This window comes from Ambystoma mexicanum, chromosome 3p (genome assembly GCF_040938575.1).
Source record: "Ambystoma mexicanum isolate Mex_15411 chromosome 3p, UKY_AmexF1_1, whole genome shotgun sequence".
In the NCBI taxonomy this organism is placed as follows: domain Eukaryota; kingdom Metazoa; phylum Chordata; class Amphibia; order Caudata; family Ambystomatidae; genus Ambystoma; species Ambystoma mexicanum.
The window spans coordinates 1,267,086,243-1,267,108,998 of record NC_090925.1 but is presented as its reverse complement, the minus strand read 5'-3'; the positions used below and the strand labels follow the sequence as shown (position 1 = coordinate 1,267,108,998).

The 22,756-nt window shown below is 45.9% G+C and overlaps 1 protein-coding gene across 1 annotated transcript in view; it reads left to right on the top strand.

The window, feature by feature from the left end:
- The window catches only part of PMM1 (phosphomannomutase 1), a 204,278-nt gene that overhangs the window by 40,637 nt on the left and 140,885 nt on the right, over positions 1 to 22,756 (top strand). The window contains exons 2-3 of the mRNA XM_069652766.1: positions 7,320 to 7,437; positions 7,519 to 7,595. Coding sequence (XP_069508867.1) covers positions 7,320 to 7,437; positions 7,519 to 7,595 — 195 coding nt within the window. The remainder of the gene's footprint in view (positions 1 to 7,319; positions 7,438 to 7,518; positions 7,596 to 22,756) is intronic.

The following is a 22,756-nucleotide window of genomic DNA, read 5'->3' as shown; positions in this document are numbered from 1 at the left end:
ATACACCCTGAATAGCTGTCAGAAATAGCTATCGCCATTAGATCTTTTACTAAGATCTCTTTCAGTACATACTCCTTAGAGGTTTTATCCGGGGCATACACTTTGGGCCTCATTACACGGAAGGCGGTGAACCATGGCGCTATTAGCGCCATGGTTCATGCCGGTAAAATACCGGCACCGCCTTGGTGGAAAGGGGAATTACCGCCCCATTCCAAGGTTGGCGGAGCGGTAATTCCCCCTTCCCCCTTCCACCATTGCCCTTCCCCATTCCCATTTTTGCCCCATAGGGCTCTATGGGAATGGGGAAGGCGCTAATTACGGTACCGCAAATTGCGGTACCGTAATTAGCTCCACTGGTCCCTTTGCGGGTTGGTTTTTAACGCCTGCAAAAAGCAGGCGTTAAATTCCCCAACCCGCAAAGGGACCTCGTAGTAAGGCGGTAAGGATTTACCGGTACCGGTAAAATACCGGTACCGGTAAACCCTTACCGCCTACCGTGTAATGAGGCCCTTTATGTCCTATTGTACCTATCGCCTGAGCTCAACATCCCCCTAGCATTGAACATACACTTGGTAGACATTGGATACAACAACAAAGAAATAGCAGAATTCCCAAAATAATCAGCAAGACTGAAAGCACTTTCAAACCCCAAGACCACAAGAAGTCCCAGAACCAAGCGCTAAGATCCCAATTTCCCTCGGGAACATGCACTTCTGAACTAAGAATGTGCAGATTCTGTATTGCCTTAAAAATAGTTGGGGAGGAATCCGGTACAAAAACACAGCAAGCGGACCCCACTAGTTTACATACTCCACCACGATCAGCCAGAATGACATCTAATGGCATCCGGTTCTGAAGCGCTACCAATTTGATCGCTTTCTGCTCTAAAGTCATATTATAGAGTATATCTGTGGTCCGGTTGATGGTTCTCTCCAGTACTCTCGCTAGTTTCCTGATATCCTCGGAATTCGCTATCTGCCCAAAGAATGGAAGGAATGATTTCGCTACATCTCCTAAAACCTGTGCTGGAGTGTCGCCATTCTCGTCCCGCCGTGGACGAGCCTTCGAAACCTCTACAGTACTTGCTATAAACACCCCAGGTAACAGGATTCCTAGATAACAAGTTCCCTGCCAATCCCTGGGCAACCATGGAAATGCTACATTACCGCAATCAAAATAGATAGGTTCGCCTACATACAAAGGTCTGTCTTCCCCAGTCAAATTTGCAACGTTGGCACAACCTTTAAAATCTCCCATTGACCGGGTGCCATTCCTCTGTATGCAGAAAGAAACTGAATCGGGGCCATGGTTAACAGTATAAGAAGGAGGCACGGCATCCTTATTGCCTATCGGAGCCATTTTAAAGGAAATCAAAGATTGGAAAGGACGAGACAGTCTATCAGAAGGCCTAATAGAAGCAATATTGAGCTTACTCCTATTTGCGAAAAGCGAGCATCCCAGGGGAGTCAGAACACGTTTCTCAAAACTATTCAAATTAGTGCCATCAAAGTTCCCCAAGATGCTATCGTTCCATCGGCCAAAGAACAGTGCTCTAAGTGAAGCATAACAAGCAGTTGTCAAAGGTAAAGGGTGAATATACCAACCTAGCCCCTTATCCCCATGTTGCGGTAAATGTGAGCAGACCCAACAATTAGTCTTATTAAAAATGGCATGTGTTGCATTCATTATAAGCAACAAGGTATTATTGTGATACTTCTGTCTATGCTGTGAGTCCCTAGGTGACAGAGTATGCAAATGTACAAAAGCTGTAGGAACAGTGGGTACAATTTCAGTCGGCAGCAAAGACTCTAAAGGATGAGTTTCTTCGAAATACCAAAGGCCTAAGACAGTGACTATTATAAAACCAAATATTATCATAAAAACACAGCAATACGTTTTCGGGGCCCAGGCACATTGTTCATTGTCCGAGTTGGTCACCCTCTTATTTATAAGTCCAATACGAGCAGCAGCGGTGGCGGTAGCAGGCATTGTAGATTTTAAATTGACGACCCCAATGTTCGTTGCTGGCGACACTACGGTCGCGCGGCTTCTTAGTCCTTCCACAACTCCTAGCCAACAGAATCCCCTTCCTCAACTTTTTGGGCAAAAGCAAGCCCTTGATGATCCTTTCCTTCCTTGAATGCACAGCCGAACCGTGCCGTATGTCTATCAGATGCACAGCAAAACCGTGCCGTATGTCTATCTTCGTGGCCGGAAGTTGTATCTTGTTGTGCCTGGTATTGTTTGATCTGAGAACAAGATGTCGTCACTTCCCGTTGGAAGCAACGTATCAGAGGCAAGTGAAGTTGGAACAGCAATTTCCTGGAGCAAAATTTTCGGAGAGTGCGGAGACAAAATGGCAGCTTCCCCAAGCCTCACAGGCTCAGAAAAATTCTCCGACGCACTCTCAGTGCTACTCACTGCTTTGGGATCATTGGTTGCAGCGTTAGCGAGGGGTTCTGTTTCTTCTGTAATGTGTGGCACTGGGTGAGGAAGTTTCTTGACATGCGTCGCGTGGATCCAATGCTTCCGGCCTGCGACACGCACCGCTGTTTGGGTGACCAACAGGACCTGGAATGGGCCCCGCCACCGAGGTGCAAGGCAGGAAGATCGGTCAAAGGATTTGACCAAAACCCAACTTCCAGGTTGTATACTGTGGCCTGGGCCCTCGTATCGCGCGGGTAAAGCGTCTCGTACCTGGTGATAAATGAAATACAGGTTTTTAGTCAACTGGCTACAATATTCTGAAAGCAATACATTTTCTACATTCCTCAATGCCCTAGGCTTCGGAAGACCCCAGATATTGGCAGGTCTCCCCATTACCACCTCAAATGGAGAGAGCCCAGTCTTAGTTTGAGGGGTTGTACGCATGGCTAGTAACACGATCGGTAAGGCATCCGGCCATTTTAGTTTGGTGCCGGCACACGTCTTAGCGAGCTTGTTTTTTATGATACCATTGTGTCTTTCCACTAATCCGGCGCTCTGAGCATGTCTGGCCGAATGGAATCGTTTGTCAATTTGCATTGCCGTACATATCTGTAGAATTACAGCAGCGATAAAATGCGGACCATTATCCGACCAGATAACTCTCGGCAAACCGAACCGTGGGAAGAATTCCTTTAACATGGTCTTTGCAGTGGTCATGGCTGTAGCGTCTTTAACAGGGAAAGCCTCGACCCACTTACTAAAGGCGCAAATGACCACAAGGACATATTTTAGATTGTTACATCGCTCCATTTCAATAAAGTCAAAGTGAATCACTTCAAACGGGACAGAAGGAGGCCCAAAGCTACCTCTTGGAGTTGCTGTCCCCTTTCCCACATTGTGTTGTAGGCAAATCATGCAATTTTGGACATAATGCTGGGCAATTTTTGAAATCTTATCATTTACCCAGACTTTCTCTAACATTCTCGTGATCTGTTGAGCGCACACATGTGTGGGACCGTGTGCCATGGTAACCATCATTACTATATAGGCATTAGGAAGCAACCATTTCCCTTCAACCATGTCCACCCAACACCCATCATCATCGACTTTTCCCAAGCCCTCAGCCCACCTCTTGGATTCTTCTAATGTGGCATCGGCTTGGATATCCCGTGCAGACCCAACACCCTAATCCATTGCATAGGCATCTACAGTCTCCCTTGAAACATACATCTCCATGAAGAGGTCAGAGGCAGTTTGTCTAGCTATTTGATCAGCGAAAGCATTCCCTTTCCCTACATCATCTATAATCTTGCGATGTGCTGTGCACTTAATGATTGCTAACTGACTAGGGAGCGCAAGCACTGAAAGCAATTGTACTATCAGGGAGCCATGTTGGATCTTGGTGCCATGCGAAGTTAAAAACCCTCTCTCTGACCAAAGTCTCCCAAAGTTGTGAGCCACCCCAAAGGCATACTGGCTATCAGTATATATATTTACTGTTAGCCCTTCGGAAAGCTCACAGGCTCAAGTCAATGCTATAATCTCTGCGGCCTGCGCAGAGTTATGCGTAATTCTCTTGGTCTCCACAACCGTACTCAATGTAGTGACTGCATAAGCAGCTGTGGATGTACCATCCAGTAGTTTGAAGCAGGAGCCATCACAAAACAGCTCCCCTTGTGGGTTATCCAAAGGAGTGTCCCTCAAATCAACTCTGCCTTTTGTATCTTGCTCAGTAGTATACAGGCAGTCATGTGACTCTTCGTCACCGCAAACAGTATTTTGCCGGAAAGGTAGGAGTTCAGCCGGATTGACCCAAAATGACCTTGGTCAGGACCTTGCAATGCGAGTTTATTCACATGTAGTTTATAAGCAGCTTGTTAGCAGCTTGGCGTAGGCCAATATACATATATTCATAGCAATAGGAGGCACAATATAATTTCTAGTTTGACAGGTGGAGGTATATAGGGTGAAGAGAAGTGGGCCCAGGACTCTACTTGGGTGTCACACACAGCAAGTGGTCTTGGGGAGGAGGAGCTGGAGTCCCATGAGATGGACAAGGAGGGGTCAGAGATATAGGACAAAAAAACTGTTTGGCAGTATCCTTAAAGGCAAGGAGGTAAAGAGGTTGAAGGGGGGGGGGTGGCGGGCTCATCAATGCAGTGTAAAAGGCAGCAGAAATGTCTAGAAGACTGAGAATGGAGGGCAGGTGAGAGTGGTGGGCAGTGATAAGAAAACTTGCGACCTCTGGATAAGCCCTGTTTAGACCAGAATCCTGATGGGAGGGAGTCAGCAAGTGAGTTTACCTCTAGGTAGTTGATTATGCGGTTCGAGGCAACCCTTTCGAGGACTTTAGAGTGGTTGGGTAGGAAGGAGACATTTCTGTGGAATTTGGGGTTGTTTGAGTCAGCAGTGAATTTCTATGACATGAGCTGTATGCCTAACCTATGCTGAAGGCAGTCCAGAGTTAGAGAGAAAATGTGTTCAATCCCTGTTTCAGTTAGTGTACGATTCCCAAAAAGGGTTCTCTAAGCAAGGAGATCGGAATTCATGACAGACTGGCTCCCACAGAGGGCTGTGAGCTCAGTGAGTGACTGCGGGGGAAAAGGTGAGCACAGATCTCTACGATTTGCCTGACAGTGAAAAAACATTCCCGATATCCCAAAGAGGTGGTGGGTTTACCAGGTGCTACTGAAACTAGAGAAAAGATTAAGCACACATTCCAGGCAATTATTCTCCATTAGTTCTTGAGGGACTATAGGAATGACATCCATACTTCACTGGGATGCTCCTCAGCATCCAGGCTGATAGTAAGAGTAGTGACCAGAACCATGTCAGTACACCCAGCTTGGGGGCCACAGATACAGTCGCACACATAGATGTACAAAGGATAGAGAAGAAACCAGGCAAGTCAAAGGCCAAGCGCAAAATCCTCAAATTTAAGATTGGAGACCAGGTACTAGTGAAAGACTACATTCCAGGAGGCCAATGCAGAACCCCATACGCGATAAGACCCTTCAGAGACAATAAAGGAACCTTGAAGATTGTAAATCACAGAGAGGAAGCAGTGGCCAGCCATATGGTTCCAGTGATTCAAGGGAGGAGCACTCTTGGACACTTCAAGTGAAGATAACACTCCCGCCACAAAGATCAGGACTTTACCAAGAGCTAATGGCGATCACCACTCTCGACTGCAGAAGCATAGTGTCTTCATTGTGCACAGAGAGAGATCCATGAGTCAGACTGAAAGGCCATGGGTAAGAAGCTTTTAATATGAACTACACCTACAACTGCATCCATCGGATTGGCTAAGAGATTGCAACATGTGGCAAACCTGGACTGTTGTGCGGTTTTGGGAGCGATGTTATGTAATAAAAGGCTGGGTTCTTCCTTGAGGGAAAATCCAAGCCTGGGCGTGTGGACACAGCTACATGCATATTCACGTTGTGTTGGCTAAGCGAGGCGAAGGCAAATAATAAAGAGAAGTCTTGGTGCTCTTGACAGAGCTTTGTATCAACTCAACAATTGTGAGTGCCTGTGGTGAACTTTGTCTTCTTCCTGCTAAACATCAGAGCACAACATCTGACACTTCTTATCAGCCTGGCTGGGGTAACGTGTGGGCCTGGCAGATGCCCCTTGTTGTCCTGGTGAGTAGTGCTGGGGTAACTTGTGGGCCTGGCAGATGCCCCTTGTTGTCCTGGTGAGTAGTGCTGGGGTAACTTGTGGGCCTGGCAGATGCCCCTTGTTGTCCTGGTGAGTAGTGCTGGGGTAACTTGTGGGCCTGGCAGATGCCCCTTGTTGTCCTGTTGAGTAGTGCTGGGGTAACTTGTGGGCTTGGCACATGCCCCTTGTTGTCCTGGTGAGTAGTGCTGGGGTAACTTGTGGGCCTGGCACATGCCCCTTGTTGTCCTGTTGAGTAGTGCTGGGGTAACCTGTGGGCCTGGCAGATGCCCCTTGTCCTGGTGAGTAGTGCTGGGGTAACTTGTGGGCCTGGCAGATGCCCCTTGTTGTCCTGGCGAGTAGTGCTTGGGTAACTTGTGGGCCTGGCACATGCTCCTTGCTGTCCTGGCGAGTAGTGCTGGGGTAACTTGTGGGCCTGGCAGATGTCCCTTGTTGTCCTGGCGAGTAGTGCTGGGGTAACTTGTGGGCCTGGCAGATGCCCGTTGTTGTCCTGGCGAGTAGTGCTGGGGTAACTTGTGGGCCTGGCACATGCTCCTTGTTGTCCTGGCGAGTAGTGCTGGGGTAACTTGTGGGCCTGGCACATGCCCCTTGTTGTCCTGGCGAGTAGTGCTGGGGTAACTTGTGGGCCTGGCACATGCTCCTTGTTGTCCTGATGAGTAGTGCTGGGGTAACTTGTGGACCTGGCACATGCCCCTTGTTGTCCTGGTGAGTAGTGCTGGGGTAACTTGTGGGCCTGGCGGATGCTCCTTGTTGTCCTGGTGAGTAGTGCTGGGGTAACTTGTGGGCCTGGCAGATGCTCCTTGTTGTCCTGGTGAGTAGTGCTGGGTGGGGTTGCTGTATGTTTCTTGTGGGTCTGAGGGTGCCTCATTGGAAGATTGAGCGACCCAGGGGAGTTGCTAGGTCTGGAAAAGACCCGGGGCTAAGCTGATGTCGGAACTGTTGGGACTGGGGGCTAGCTAGTCTTTTGGCTGTAGCTCCTGAGATTCTATCCGGGGCTACAACTTAGCCCCCCTCCTAGCAACGCCCCTGGAGCGACCTATTAATTGTTTTGTTTCTTGAGAGCCCTCTTCTAAGAATCACAGAGGTGTACCCTATCACATAATTACGCCTATATTGGTGCAAACCGGGGCGCGGCGGACTAAACACCCTACTTTTGAGGTTCTCGCTGCAACTGTCAGAGGTTTGACTCATGTTCTCCCCTTCCCTCCCGGCAGAAAATCGACGCTGAGGTGGATGTGTTTTTGCAGCAGCTGCGAGAGCGCGTGGAGATCGGCGTGGTCGGGGGCTCGGACTATTCCAAGATCGCTGAGCAGCTGGGGGAAGGTGACCAAGGTAAGTGGCGCATCAGCCTGAATCCTTTCAGTCAGTAACAACGCGAGCGACCACTACACCTTCTTGTGTGCTCTCTTGCAGTTGTTCGCAAGTTCGATTACGTGTTTGCTGAAAATGGAACGGTGCAGTACAAGAACGGGAAGCTTCTCTCTAGGCAGGTAAGCGTGCACCATGAACCACACCCGCATTTCTCTAGTTACTTGCTATGGTTTCACAATCTAGTCTGCCAACTACAACCGTCTCCTAGTCAAAAATGGCTCTCTTTATCGCCCGTGTTTCCAGGTACCCATCTATCACTCTTGCGGTTTTGTTGGTAACAAGCAGGAGCAGGCTTAAGCGGAGTTAAAAACACCAACAAGCGTCTTCCCCGGAGGTTGGGGGTCATTTTAAAGGCAGAGTAAACAACCCGGAAAGGACTGTGCAGGGGATATTCCAGCATTGCAAGAGTGGGGATCGTAGGGGTGCTAGCCACGACAAAAAGTCCTGCTACTTTTCCCCCCAAATTCAGTGCGCGCAATTCCAGACTGTCCATTCGCACCCCCAAACTGCCCGCCCTACCCCAATCTACTTTTTTGGTAACATTAGTGCCAGATGGTATTTTAACACACCAAAAAAAATAAAACTGCAGGATCATTGCAGATGCAGGACACTCATCTATTAGAGCTCTGTCCAAGTGTTCTGTGGAAAATACATGCAAACCCCCTAATTTGCATATGAATTGCACCAACAGAAGTGACTTAACAGGGAGAGACATTGCAAAGAGCATCAGCAGTCTTTGATGCTTGGAGGCACCATGAAAGCGGCTTTAAAATGCGTTGCCATAAGTAAGCCAAGTGCCAAATAGCTGTGTCGTGCAAAAAATCTAAATTGCACTAATATATATGGAGTAACTCTATAGTCATTAGGCTTTTCTTTTATAATAGCACGATACATTAACATAAGCTATGACATGAATCGGAATCACTCACAGAGCTGCAGATAAGACACAGTGCGGTTACATTATTTGCCCAGGATCAGACACTTTGGTTAAATTGTGAAACCGGGATTCAGACAATTTATGCAACTGAGCACATCTTCCCAGGTTTAGTTGATATAGATATTTATTAAGGTTTAGCTTTACATTTCATGTGTTCAAATAATACTTTATGTATATCAATGCCTTGCAAGCAAACCACATTACATAATAAACTAGCCTTTCATAGTAAACTAACTATACACTATAGGCATTGTCATAAAAATATGTTGAGCAATAAGAGTATGTCTTTAGTTTTATTCTCCCCATCCTGCATGCAAAATCACACTAGCAACATGCTCATTAATGTGAGCCTAACAAATCCCCCTTGGGTTTTAAAGACAGAGTAATTATTTCATAAATGCAACACTATGCACCCTTCTCACTTCTGAGCACTCCCTCCCGTTCACATTCGAAAGGGACCCCCGCTAACAGTCCTTCTCTCCCCGCCCCCCATCTGTGCCTAGTGGCTCACATTGCAATGCTGTGTTCACACAGAGCAACATGAGAGACCCTCTGCTGCCTGGAGTTAATGCGGACATTAGCCTGGCAGCGGGAAACCTTGCCCGTTCGGAAAGGGTAAGGTGACCTTCTGCCAGGACAATGAGCGTGCGGAGAAGGAATTGCTCGGCACATATTGTTCTGCCAGCGGGAATTGGGCACCCTCATTGAGGTGCCGAACGGGAGTGGTGTCCCACTGACAAATGTCCCAGTCGGGTTCTTAAAAGAGCCACGGGGGGAGGGGTAGCTTGCCCCCCTGTCCCACCGCTACGTACGCCATTGGGACTGTGGTTGTTTACACTTGCGTGTCTGCTGCCCACTCCATGCAAGTTTGATTGTTTGTTTTTGGTTACAGGTATTCTTAAGGCATGTAAATGTGGGCGGCCCAGAGTTTTTTTTTTTGTGCCTTTTTGCACCCCTGACCAAAAGCAATTCCATCAAATGGTATTGCCCACGCCTGAAATCTAAAAGCATGGTGGGTGGCATTATCATCAATCCTGATGGAGAACGGAGCTCACACTGTATTTTTTAAAGAGTAGCAAAGGACAGAGACAGTTTATTGCACTGAAGCAGAAATAAAATAAAACTGAAGGTCACAGTGTGACGTGGAAAAGGCAACTGAAGCTGGTTGGCCGTGACTATGCCTGGGATGGTGCCTTGCTCCACTTTGGAAGTTCAGTCCCGCAGTCTTTTCTTTATCTCTGTACTAGTCCGTCGTTGATGAAACTGCTCCTGCTGCACTGATCACCTGACTCTGAGTCTTTTGGAAATGTCCAATCCCAGCTAAAACATCTCCTTCCTCACATGACAGTAACTTTCCTGTCATAAATTCCAATCCTTAATTGTTCACTGTTGAAGTGTCTATGCCACATGATGCCTCCCAAGAAAAGGGCCTCAAAAAGGCTTGTCCGCATTATCCAGGGCAAGCCTACGAATGTCGCACTGGCCTAGTCATTCCCGTACCAGCCGTTCTAGCAACGGAGGTCTTGTTAGTTGTACCTGCAAACCTAACAGATGCGCTGTCATAATGACATGTTAATGCAAACCTATCTCTGTTACAATGTCCTAGCTATGAAGTAAAAGCTCTTGACAAACATGGCAACAGAAAGCACATAACACGATGCAGGGACGAACGCGTAGAGAAAAACAGCTTAAAGAAACGTTCTATCACAGTCCATGTGGATTCCACTTGGTTTCTAAAGTGAGAATTGTGTGCAGGCAGAGAGACGGGCATTTTTGCAGCATTGAGCTATTGGAAAGGTGGAATGGGACTTCCCAGCACCCCATCAGCCCTCGAGACTGGCCAAATCACCAGGGCACTTAATGATCACTCACTCTATCCAGCAATCAGATGGCACCAGGTAATCCAGAGTTTAGCGCCATAATACAATATTCCAGTTATTATTGGTATTTCAAGGACCCAGACTATTAACTTCTTTACAATTGTTTCCATTAAAAAACACACAAATGATCTCAAATGCGAAGCACAATTCTGAAACATGAATGATATAATGTAACAATAGGTTGTTTTAAAGACAACAATAACACATCTGCAGTTGTGTTTTCTGTTTTGCAGCAAATGGCACACATGTGTGACTAAATCCTATTCCTGACAGAAGAAGTATAAGCAGAAGCAAAGACGTTTCTGTTTAGTTCCAAAGAGTAAAATCAAGTGCCGTACCATCACAGGATCAGGTGGGAATACATTGCAACTACACTGAAACGTTAGTTTAAACATTAGCTCAATTGTGGAGCTAAAATGTAGAAAAATCGGAGAAGAGATCGAAGGCTGGGGAAAAGACATGCAGAAATGGGGAAACCGCAGTTAATTAATATTTAGTCCCAGTGATAATGGGCGTACCTTTAGTGTATCTGGGGGATGCAAAGGGGGCGGGAGGATTAACCTATATGGTCAGAAGTATAAACCACATATCGCTCACAGTTGGGGAGACTATGGCCCTCATTACAAGTTTGTTGGTATCCTGGAGGTAATTCTGCCAGGACACCGGCAGACTATATTGCCGTTATTGGCACTCGTTCTGGTGGAATGCCCACTAGATTCCGAGTGCCAGGGACGGTGGTAACTCCCTATTCCATTCAGTTGCATAGGACTGCATGGGTCGGGGTGCTGGTAATGCCAGTGATTTCTGCCAGTAGGGGGCCACCAGCACACTTGTACTTGGCCGGTGCGGAAACGTGCCGGTATAAGGTAAAGCCGTAATGAGACCATGTGACTTGAAACTGTACATTCTCCTGAGTGTAACCCCTAAGGACTCGTTTTTGTAGCACCTCTTGGCTAAGAAGTGTTTTCAATCATGGAAGTTAAACTGACAAAAGGCGATAGTATGGTTTCTTCACCTTATTTTGTTAATGTAGACCACAGGTGGGCTATATATCTCTCCAGAAAAGTAGGTCCAGCAGCAGAAGCTTCCAAAAAACGACACAGTGATTATTACAATAAAAGGAATGGCAAAGCAAGGTTTTATACAAATTGAATCCTTTATGAAAAATGACCTTTCCTTATGGTACTAATAATCCACCACTACAAAGGAAACACACATGAAATACAGGCCAAGGATATATACTTTAAGGTTAGCTAGTTAACTGGTAATTGTGCTTGAGGAAGTTTATAAACAATAGGCAAATTGAGTATGTTATGTTATTGGGGTTTGTACCGCATATTACTGCCATTTGTATGGTCTCTTGGTGTTGCCTTTGTTTTCTATCTCCAAGGAGACCACACATGCTTCCACCTGACCATAAACTCAGCCAACCGACTTGTGCATATTTGAGGCTGACCCCATGGACCCTGGTTGGAATCTCGGTAGCTACACTGAACCCTTGACCCTTCTGAGGTCAATGAAAGGAGTACTGTTCAGTTGGGTAACATTAAACATCTGTAATACGTGTCAAGAGACCCCACTGATGTAAACCTGTGCACTATAAATGCACCTCTTATGCTATCTTCCATCGTATGCGAGTTTGCCATAAAGTGATTTAAAAAAAATAAAATTCTTGAGATTCATAGACATACCTGCCACACCACTGGCATTGGCTGTTTGCCAACTATGTATAGATTGTGGTGTTTATTCATTAGATATTTATAAGGCGCCTATACAACAGAACAGTGTTTCAAAGCGCCACTTAAATATATATATATTGCTGGGAACATCTGCAGTCTTTCCATTTCAGGAATAAAGTGCCACAGACGGCCTCGAGCTGTCAGAATCCTTTAATAGATTGCCTCTTGTTGAACTCGTCGTGAAGTAAGGAATTCTTCCTACCAATGTGATTCTCAGGGGTATGAGAGGACAGACTGAGAAACCAATTGGTCGAAAGATGTTGTGACCTCGCTGGAACCGCGACAGCTGCATGACAATGAGGACATCCAGGCAACTCCTGATGACTTGAAGAGAAAATACAACTAATTACCAACTGTTATAGGAACCTCTAGTGATACCTCACATAATTCAGAACACTAACCTGCAGAAGAACGTAACATTAACCACAGAAGTTCCGTATAAATTGGTCCTCGGGAATGATGGGTTCTGTAGACCACAAGAAAGGTATTTAGCATAGAAGATAACAAAAGGTGCAGGAAAATGGCAAAGAAAGGGAAACGTTCTTACCAGTGTGCTCAGGATATGATAGATTCCCAGGTGATTACTTGTCCTTGTCGCCTCTTGTAAACCAAATCCAATTTGGTGATAAGCGGACTCCAATGCACCATGCACCTACCACGACGGCACGAGGACGCCTAAGGTGCCAAGGCAGTCTCTAGTCCAGCACCTAAACCTGTGCCCGCCGGCACGAGGACGCCTAAGACCTAAGTTGAGCCAGACAGAGGTTAGTAGAAGAAGAGCAGAAAAAATAGAAGAGGTATTGGACAAGGAGTAGAGTAAGAGCCCCAGAAATGATGGAGAAACAGGCAGAAAGTATCAGGTAGGGAGCGGTCACAAACCCACCAAAGTCCAGAATCAAAAAACACAAAATCACTAAGCAAGGCAATCCAAGAACGATCCGAGGTAAAATATCCAAGAAACAGTAATACAAATGCAATCCAGGCGCAAAATCCAAGAGAAGCAATCCGAGATCAATGTACCGGCAAATCCAAGAGAAAACAAACGCTGCTGTCAAAACATGATCAGAAGCGCTGACTGGAGGGCGAGGAGGAGTTAAATACCAGACTTCCGGCAATACCCCGATCACGTGATCTGCTACGTATGGAATCACGTGGGACACGATGCGCCCATTGCCGTAATCGCCATGGAAACTTCCAAACAAAGCGGCGGCAAAGCGGTTTCTGACGAGCGCGTCTGCAAAAGTCAGCTCGCGGACAAAACACTGCTCCCCTCCGCGTTCTACCGGGTAAGAGTACTTGCTGCTGCCTGCGAGAGGATGGGGTAACGGGAGGGACGTTGCGAATCTGGAACTGTTTTCTAACAGTATCCTCCCCCAAAGGTCCCCCTAAGCTCAGAGAGGCCAAAAACTGGGAAACCAACAAGGGGGCATGTATATTAAGCTCAGGTTCCCATGTACGTTCTTCCGGACCGTAACCCTTCCAATCCACCAAAAAATATCTCACCCCACGAGAGACCTTTGAATCAAGTTTTGCGTTAACTTCATATTCCTCCACACCCTGGACAACCACCGGGGAAGGTGGAGCAGTAATTCTAGTGTGGTCGACACAAGGTTTAACCATGGATACGTGGAACACTGGATGTATCCTCCAAGGGCGGGGTAATTCCAACTTGACCACCAAAGGATTCAAGACTTCTTTGATAACATAAGGGCCAACAAAACGTGGTAGCAGACACTGACGCCCCGGGATGCGTAGATTCTTCGTAGAAAGCCAGACCCGCATGCCCGGAATGTAATCAGGTGAGAGTCGGCGGTTATGATCTGCGTATAGTTTGGTTTGCGTCTGAGCTTGTACTAGATGTTCCAAAACGCTAGCATGAACCGCAGAGAGCTCCTTGATACATGAATGCCCAGCCGGGCAATCTGCAGGAAGCACCAAGTCCAAAGGCAGAGTGCGAGGATGTTGACCATATAAAGCAAAAAAAGGAGACGTTCCTATAGAAGAGTGGCTTGAATTGTTATATGCAAATTCCGCCATATGGAGAACTGTTAACCAGGGCTCTTGATGCTGGAGAATGAGGCATCTGAGGTATTGTTCCATAGTAGCGTTAACACACTCAGTTTGGCCATCCGTTTGTGGATGGAAGGCCGTGGAACATCGATCACCCACCCCCAACGAGGACATGAGGTGCCTCCAGAAACGTGACGTAAATTGGGACCCCCTGTCAGAAATCACAATTTCAGGTAGCCCAAAAAACCGAAATACGTGTCGCAAGAACATTTCGGCAAGCTTAGAAGCAGATGGCAGACCCTGGCAAGGAACAAACAAGGACATTTTGGAAAAGCTGTCCACCACCACCCAGACGGCATCATATCCTTCGACCATTGGTAGCTCTACTACGAAATCCATTGAAATCATCGCCCATGGTCTAACTTGTATCAGTAATGGCTGCAGTAGCCCCATTGGTTTAGCCGAGGAGGATTTGCACTGGGCACAAATTGCGCAGGTCGATATATATTGCGAGACGTCTCGCAGCATTGATGGCCACCAGCACCAACGTTTGAGGAGCTCTAGGGTTTTCTGCGAACCAGGGTGAGCTGCGATAGCAGCGTCATGACATAACGCAATAGCTGCATAGCGAGTGTCGTGATTGGGCATATAAACATGACCTTGGACGTAAGGCAGGCCGTGCACAACGTCCATCTTGTATTCTGCTATTTCCGCTGGTTCCTTTGCTACCCAGGCTTGGAGAGTCGTCTTCAAAGTGGGTTGTAATACGCAACCACAAACCACTTGTGTAGGCAGCATCAGAGACCCATCCTGTATACGTGAAACAGAACCTCCATGGATTCTGGATAAGGCGTCGGCCTTGGAATGCAAAACCCCTGGGCGGTAAGTCAAAGCAAAGTTATACATAGAAAATAACTCATGCCAACGGGCGTGCCTGGCAGTAGTACAAGTCAGTGATTGTAAGGCCAACAGGTTTCTGTGGTCCGTATATACTTGAACGAGAATATCAGTGCCCAGAAGGTGATGCTGCCACACCGTAAAAGCTTCTCGAATCGCAAACAATTCTCGTTCTGTGATACTATAATTTGGCTCATAAGGTGTTAACTTTCGTGAATGATAGGCGACTGGATGAAGATCGCCTGAATCGGAACAAGGCTGGGACAGAACCGCTCCTACAGCTAAGTCAGAAGCATCTGCTTCGACATAAAAAGGTTGTTTGACGTTAGTATGTAACAAAACAGGAGCAGAGGTAAAGGCTGATTTCAAAGTCTCAAATGCTCGTTGAGCGTTATTGTTCCAAACAAACGGTTTCTCATTACTGGTTAGTTCAGTGAGTGGTGTAGTCTAATGAAGCGGCGATAAAAGTTGGAGAAGCCTAAGAAAGACTGTAATTCCTTCCTGGTAGATGGTATAGGCCAATCTAAAACTGCTTTGACCTTATTTCTACTCATCCGAACTCCTTCATTAGTAATGCCATATCCAAGGAATTCTACATGGGTAGCATGAAAGACACACTTCTCCAATTTCACAAAAAGGTGGTGGTCTCGCAAGCGTTGTAATACTTCCGTGACATGGCGCACATGCAATTCCATAGATGGGGAATAAATGAGTATATCGTCGAGATAAACGTTGACAAACCTGTCTATCATATCACGAAGGACGTTCTTAATAAAGTTCTGAAAAGTGGCCGGGGCGTTACAGAGTCCAAATGGCATTACCAAATACTCAAACAACCCATATCTGGTCTTGAATGCCGTCTTCCATTCATCACCACGACGAATCCTCACCAAGTTGTAGGCCCCCCTAAGATCCAATTTAGTAAAGATCACTGAAGAACCCAACTGATCCAGTAAGACAGAAATTAAAGGAATAGGATATTGGTTCCGTATAGTATTTGCATTAAGCTCGCGGTAATCAATACAGGGTCTTAATTCACCCTCCTCCTTAGGTACAAAAAACAAAGGGGAAGCAAACGGAGAATGAGAAGGACGGATAAAACCTAACTCGAGAGCCTTATCCAGATATTCCTTTAGGACAGCATCCTCCTTTTGGGTAAGAGAGTAAATGCGTCCCGATGGTACCTTAGCATCTGGTTTCAGATCAATCGGGCAATCGTATGGCCGATGAGGAGGCAATTTCTCAGCTTTTCCTTTATCAAAAACATCTATATATTGGGTATATTCTGCAGGCAGGGCGGTGTTAACAACCGCACCAATAGTGGCTGCGGAATCCAGTAAAGCCCGACTGGGAGCTGTAAGTACGGAATCAGCCGAGTTACAATTCGCAAGACACTGCTGGGAATTAAAGGTAATAGCCCCAGTACCCCAATCAATTCCTGGATTGTGGAGCTTAAGCCATGGTAACCCCAAAATCAGTTTAAATTGAGGTGCCATAATGACGTCGAAAGTGATAGTTTCTGAATGCTCGATACCTATGGTTAATTGCAAAGGTATGGTATGCTCCGTAACTAATCCAGAAAGAAGAGTGGAACCGTCAACAGCATTCACCACCTCTGGAACTTCCTTAGGCAGAAGAGGTATTCCCCACGTCTGGACGTACTGAGCATCAATATAATTTCCAGTGGCCCCAGAGTCAAAGACAGCTTCGGAACTTCATGGCTCTCCCTGTGGATAACTCAAAGTGATGTTGACACAAAAAGGCATAGATACACAGGAACCCTGCATAGGACAGCTCGGAGTAGGGGTTCCTTCTACTGCCGGGCTTTGGCGTTTCCCGATTTGTGGGGCTTCTTTGGGCAGGCACAAAGCAAATGATTAGCAGAACCGCAGTAAAAGCACAGATTGTTTCGTCTACGGTTTTCTCTTTCTTCCATCGTTAACGGGCCTCTGACTGCACCTATTTGCATAGGCTCTTCAGACCCAGTCACGGGGACAGTGAGACCAGCAGGGTTGGATGGAATTGCCCTCTTTTCCCCTTTTCTCTTGGCCCGTCGGGCGTCTATCTGGAGTACTAAATCTAGGAATTCAGGGAATGATGTAGGAACCACCTGAACCGTAGCTATAGTATCCTTCAGAGAGTCTGATAACCCCTTGTAGAACAACGCTGCCTTCTTTTCTTCTGGCCAACCGGTTTCAGCAGTCAGCTGATTAAATTTGGCTCGATAAGATAACAGAGGAGCGTCTCCCTGGCGTAGATTTAATAGTTCTAAATCGGTGGCCTGTGTTTTATATCGAGTATCAAAAACCCGAGTCATAGCATTGATTAAAGCATCACAATCAAACAATAGCGGACTGCCCTGTTCCAACAAAGGGTTAGCCCAAACTGCGGCCATACCTCCGAGGTTCGATAAAACAAAGCTGCTTTAGTAGTTGCGTCAGGGAATGAGGTAGGCGGCACAAAAAATGTAACCTACATTGATTAATGAAGGTCCGGAAGGTCTTAGGGTCTCCGGAAAACCTTTCGGGAGGAGCTAGCGGGAACTGGGCGGCCATGTAAACAGGCGCATGGTCTGGTCTAGCTGAGGACCCCGCCTGACCTGAAGCACCAGCAGATGCCAAGGACTGGGACTCAACGGTCACCTCCCTGATCCCAGCCTGCATTTCATCAATGCGTCGATGGGTGTCAGTGTGGGCGGCTGTCATATCAGCACGTAATTCAGCCACTAATTGGACCAGAGCGGCCAACAGGTCACTTGTATCCATGAGGGAGGCTTCTGATTCTGTCAGAATCGTTTAATAGATTGCCTCTTGTTGAACGCGTCGTGAAGTAAGGAATTCTTCCTACCAATGTGATTCTCAGGGGTATGAAAGGACAGACTGAGAAACCAATTGGTCGAAAGATGTTGTGACCTCGCTGGAACCGCGACAGCTGCACGACAATGAGGACATCCAGGCAACTCCTGACGACTTGAAGAGAAAATACAACTAATTACCAACTATTATAGGAACCTCTAGTGATACCTCACATAATTCAGAACACTAACCTGCAGAAGAACGTAACATTAACCACAGAAGTTCCGTATAAATTGGCCCTCAGGAATTATGGGTTCTGTAGACCACAAGAAAGGTATTTAGCATAGAAGATAACAAAAGGTACAGGAAAATGACAAAGAAAGGGAAAAGTTCTTACCAGTGTGCTCAGGATATGATAGATTCCCAGGTGATTACTTGTCCTTGTCGCCTCTTGTAAACCAAATCCAATTTGGTGATAAGCGGACTCCAATGCACTATGCACCTACCCCGACGGCACGAGGACGCCTAAGGTGCCAAGGCAGTCTCTAGTCCAGCACCTAAACCTGTGCCCGCCGGCACAAGGACGCCTAAGACCGAAGTTGAGCCAGACAGAGGTTAGTAGAAGAAGAGCAGAAAAAATAGAAGAGGTATTGGACAAGCTGTAGAATAAGAGCCCCAGAAATGATGGAGAAACAGGCAGAAAGTACCAGGTAGGGAGCGTTCACGAACCCACCAAAGTCCAGAATCATAAAACACAAAATCACTAAGCAAGGCAATCCAAGAACGATCCGAGGTAAAATATCCAAGAAACAGTAATACAAGGGCAATCCAGGCGCAAAATCCAAGAGAAGCAATCCGAGATCAATGTACCGGCAAATCCAAGAGAAAACAAACGCTGCTGTCAAAACACGATCAGAAGTGCTGACTGGAGGGCGAGGAGGAATTAAATACCGGACTTCCGGCAATACCCCGATCACGTGATCCGCTACGTATGGAATCACGTGGGACATGATGCGCCCATTGCCGTAATCGCCATGGCAACTTCCAAACAAAGCGTTGGCAAAGCGGTTTCTGACGAGCGCGTCTGCAAAAGTCGGCTTGCGGACAAAACACCGCTCCCCTCCGCGTTCTACCAGGTAAGAGTACCTGCTGCTGCCTGCAAGAGGATGGGGTAACGGGAGGGACATTGCGAATCTGGAATCGTTTTCTAACACGAGCACAAACCAACTCTTGAACATAATTCAAGGATTTTTGTTAAAAGAATATTAAAGGGGCTCACAAAGGGACGTCCCAGTCTGTCGTCTAGTGTGAGCCGCTCTCTCGCTGTTCATCCCCAGCATGGTCTCTTGAAATCGCTAACCGCCATTGTCTAAGGATCTGCCTGTCTGCTGGTGATGACCTAAGGGCCAATGCCCTTTCTTTTTTAAGTTTAAAGATTTTCATTTTATTTAGTGTCAGAATACACAATTTCAGTCTGTCTCGATGCGCTATCGATTGTATAACATAGCTTTAAGCTCATTTAAATACATTATCATTAGGTCCTACTGTAGAATTAAAGCCCCCAACCTCTCAAAGTCTCGTTGAGTGCCGTTTTTAGCAAGCTTCCTTTGCTTCACCAATTTCAAAACCTCTGCATTTTTAAGTCTTAAATAATGATAAAAGAACATGTCGAGATGAATCCCCCATTTGATAACAAGTTCTTTATTTGACCAAGCGTCGGTTTTATTAACATGGTCAATCCCATTGAGAGGGACTTTTATAATAATGGGATTTTAAGGAATTGAATAGCAGACCTTGGCGATTATATTGGACAGACAGAAGTTGTTGTATAGACCAACAGTGACAAAGGTGACGCCAGCAGATTTTGGGGTTCATTTTATGAAAAGTGGTAACTGCATGTGCTTACTGCATTCAATTATTGACATTTACAAAACTCTACATTTTACTCTCTGGTTTATAACAAATGTAAATGCCACCTACAAATTATGCTTTGCAGATGGCATTAACAATGGATTGCAATGCAATTTACCTGCTTTTGTGCCAGGTGCTAATTGCAGGCGCATTTCATAGAAAATATATTATAACAAGAGGTGTCCTAATCGTTAAATTCTTTATGCATACATTGTGCAGCCATATCCTAATGAGAGTTCACAATATGTGTCTGTTAAGTTCCCAGTTCAACAACAACAAAAGAATAGTCATTTTAACTTTGTAAAACCAGATATGAGGCGGCGGGGGGTTTATTTGCCCACCTCTTCCATTACCTTTATTTCATTATTACTTCATTTTTTCAAACTTGAGAATCATACTTTTCACGTCAACATATTTCTATTCATAGTGACAAGAAACATATTCAAAAAAGGTAGCGAAGAAGTATTTCGCTCCTATCAATCGAGAGACAGTCAATGCAAGAATATGGCCCGCACTGGCTCAGTACATATAACAAATAGTCAAGCACAAAAGAGCATTCCAAAATACCGTTTTTAGTGAATGCAAAATCACATAGACAACAATACTTTACTTTGCATAAATGTACATGTTAATAACCCAAGGGCTATAGTGTGGTCCATGTGTCCATATTCTAAACTGTAGTCATCATGTGTACTGGTTTGCATGGACTTATATTCCTGGATTTATATTTTCTAGGTGGGGAAGAGGTTGTAGTGGGTCGACGTCACTAGTTATTAGTACATGTCAAGGACAGGGTTAATGGTGGAACTGCTGTCCCTTCCCTGACACGGTTCGGCAGAGAGTGGTTTGACACAACTTCTTCTGGACCATTAAACCGATGTTTCCCTGAACTGGAAACATCAAATAAAAGTATTGTTGTCTATATGATTTTACAAACACTAAAACAGTATTTTGGAACCAGTTTCTTGGTAACACAGCATTAATGAATGCCAGGGAAAAGCTGGTGGAGATCAACTAACAGTTGGACTCTTTCAAAACAGGTACCACCGAGAAGAAGACGAAGGAGCTCGCCAGAGACTTTAAAACGTTAGTGAAATATCCATATTTGACACCAGAATATCAGGACAATAAGGAAACAGAAAGGACCCAAGTGTAACAAAGTAAATGTAAACAAAAGAGGAGATGGGTAACGTTTTTCGGATACGTCCAGCTTGGATTCGGCACCAGAATACCAATCGGATTACAACTACCCATATGGACCAAGAAGTTACCAGCAGATGCCTTTTTTAGGGCATAGGGACCCCAAAAGCCACCCCTAGCGTCCCAACCAACAAGACCCATACGGATACCCAATATGGAGACTATACAGAGCCCGCAGACGGAACCAACAGAGGTAGATGAGAATCAGATCATCCCTCTATTCAAACTATCTGGAAACGTTCTCTCACCCGATGAGTTATCAGTTCAAGCAAAGGGCCTTTCCTTTGTACCAACCAATTCCACCAATTGGTTCAACCTGGAAACCGAAATAAAAAAAAATCTGAAAAATTAGACTCAAGTCCTACTTTGATGACATGACAAATAGGGAGATGGAACAGTACACAGGACTTAGAGTGAAATCCACCTTCTGTTACACTTCGGGCTTCCTTGCAGAATACGACTCCTTTACAAGCTCCTCTGTGGAGCAGATACAGGTTGCCATGGCGCCCGTACAAACTACGACGGAGTCCGTGTCAGCTGACACGTCCTGTACATGGAAGACGTACGGCAAGATACGCCCCCATAAGGCTTTAAAACCACCGTCTTTCAAGGGGCTCGTTGCTGCTAATTAGCGTTACAAGCTACAGCGGTTACGTCCGTTTACTCCTTCGTGTTTTCTCTGCACGAATTCCTAATCTGCTTACCTGGTTTTGACCCTTGCCTGGCTTCTGGATTGGCTTGCCTCCTCCTTTATTCCTGTCGTGCTCGCCTGGCTTTTTGACCCGGAATGTTATTGGATTATTCTTCTGCTTCCTGCTGTCTCTTGCGGTACCTCATTCCAGCTAGCTGCTACTAGACGCGGAACGACTTTGCCTTCCTCGAAGGTGACTTGCTATCAACCATCCGGAACTCTTCTACACCTTATCTGGATGCGTGTGTGCTCAGGTACATATTTGTAATTGGCAATTCCACACCTGCTATTTAATCATTTCTCCACGGCCTTGATTGGATCTTTGCCTTTTGTTGGATTCTGGGACATTGAGTGACTGTCTTTTGAACTTGTCTTCAAGTGCATATAAACGCTTTTCTGATACTGCACCAACCCGGCACTAGTGCGACCCTCGTGCCGCTCGGGTTTATTTCCCTATACTAACTTTCCTGTTTGTTATTTTCTCCTATCGTTGTCTTCTGTTTTATGGACTATTTTCCATCCTCAAAATACCCATATTCAGGTTAGTTGTCATTGGTTCGATACATTTAGGAAGTCTCTTTAGAATTATTCCCACTCATTGTGCTTATTCATATTTTTGTAGATTAACCCGGGGAAGCTCCACTCCAATACTTACTTAGGTATTTTCCGGTATTATACTGCTGTTCTGATTACTTGGTTTATTTTCAACACTGTATATTATCTTTGTATTCCTTTGCAGCATTGGTATTGGCGGTGTGTGTTCTCCCCGCTCTTTTATTCAATTGACACCTCTGTCTGTCCCAATTGAAAAGCGGAGAGGTACATTGTAGAAAAGAGCCCATCTTTGAGGAAGCCTGAGTCTTGTACTCAGGGGAGCTGGGATGGAAGGCTGAATATCGATTCTTGTACAACCATCATCTCCAAGGTCACTCATCCACATCTTGGGCCTACTTCGGAGTGGTGAGTAACACCTTCAGCCCGAATGACAACCAGGTCCCATGAGAGATCATCTCCTTTGAGAAATGTGTTCCAAAAGAAATAGCCACCCTTCAGTCCTGGAATCAACGAACCAGACACAACCTATCAACAACTGAGAGAGCAGCCCTCAAAACATTGGACAATTACACAGATATTGTGATAGAACCAGTAGATAAGGGTGGGGGCATCGTAATCCAATCCCTGCAACAATACTAGCGAATGGTGGGTAACCTTTTCTATGA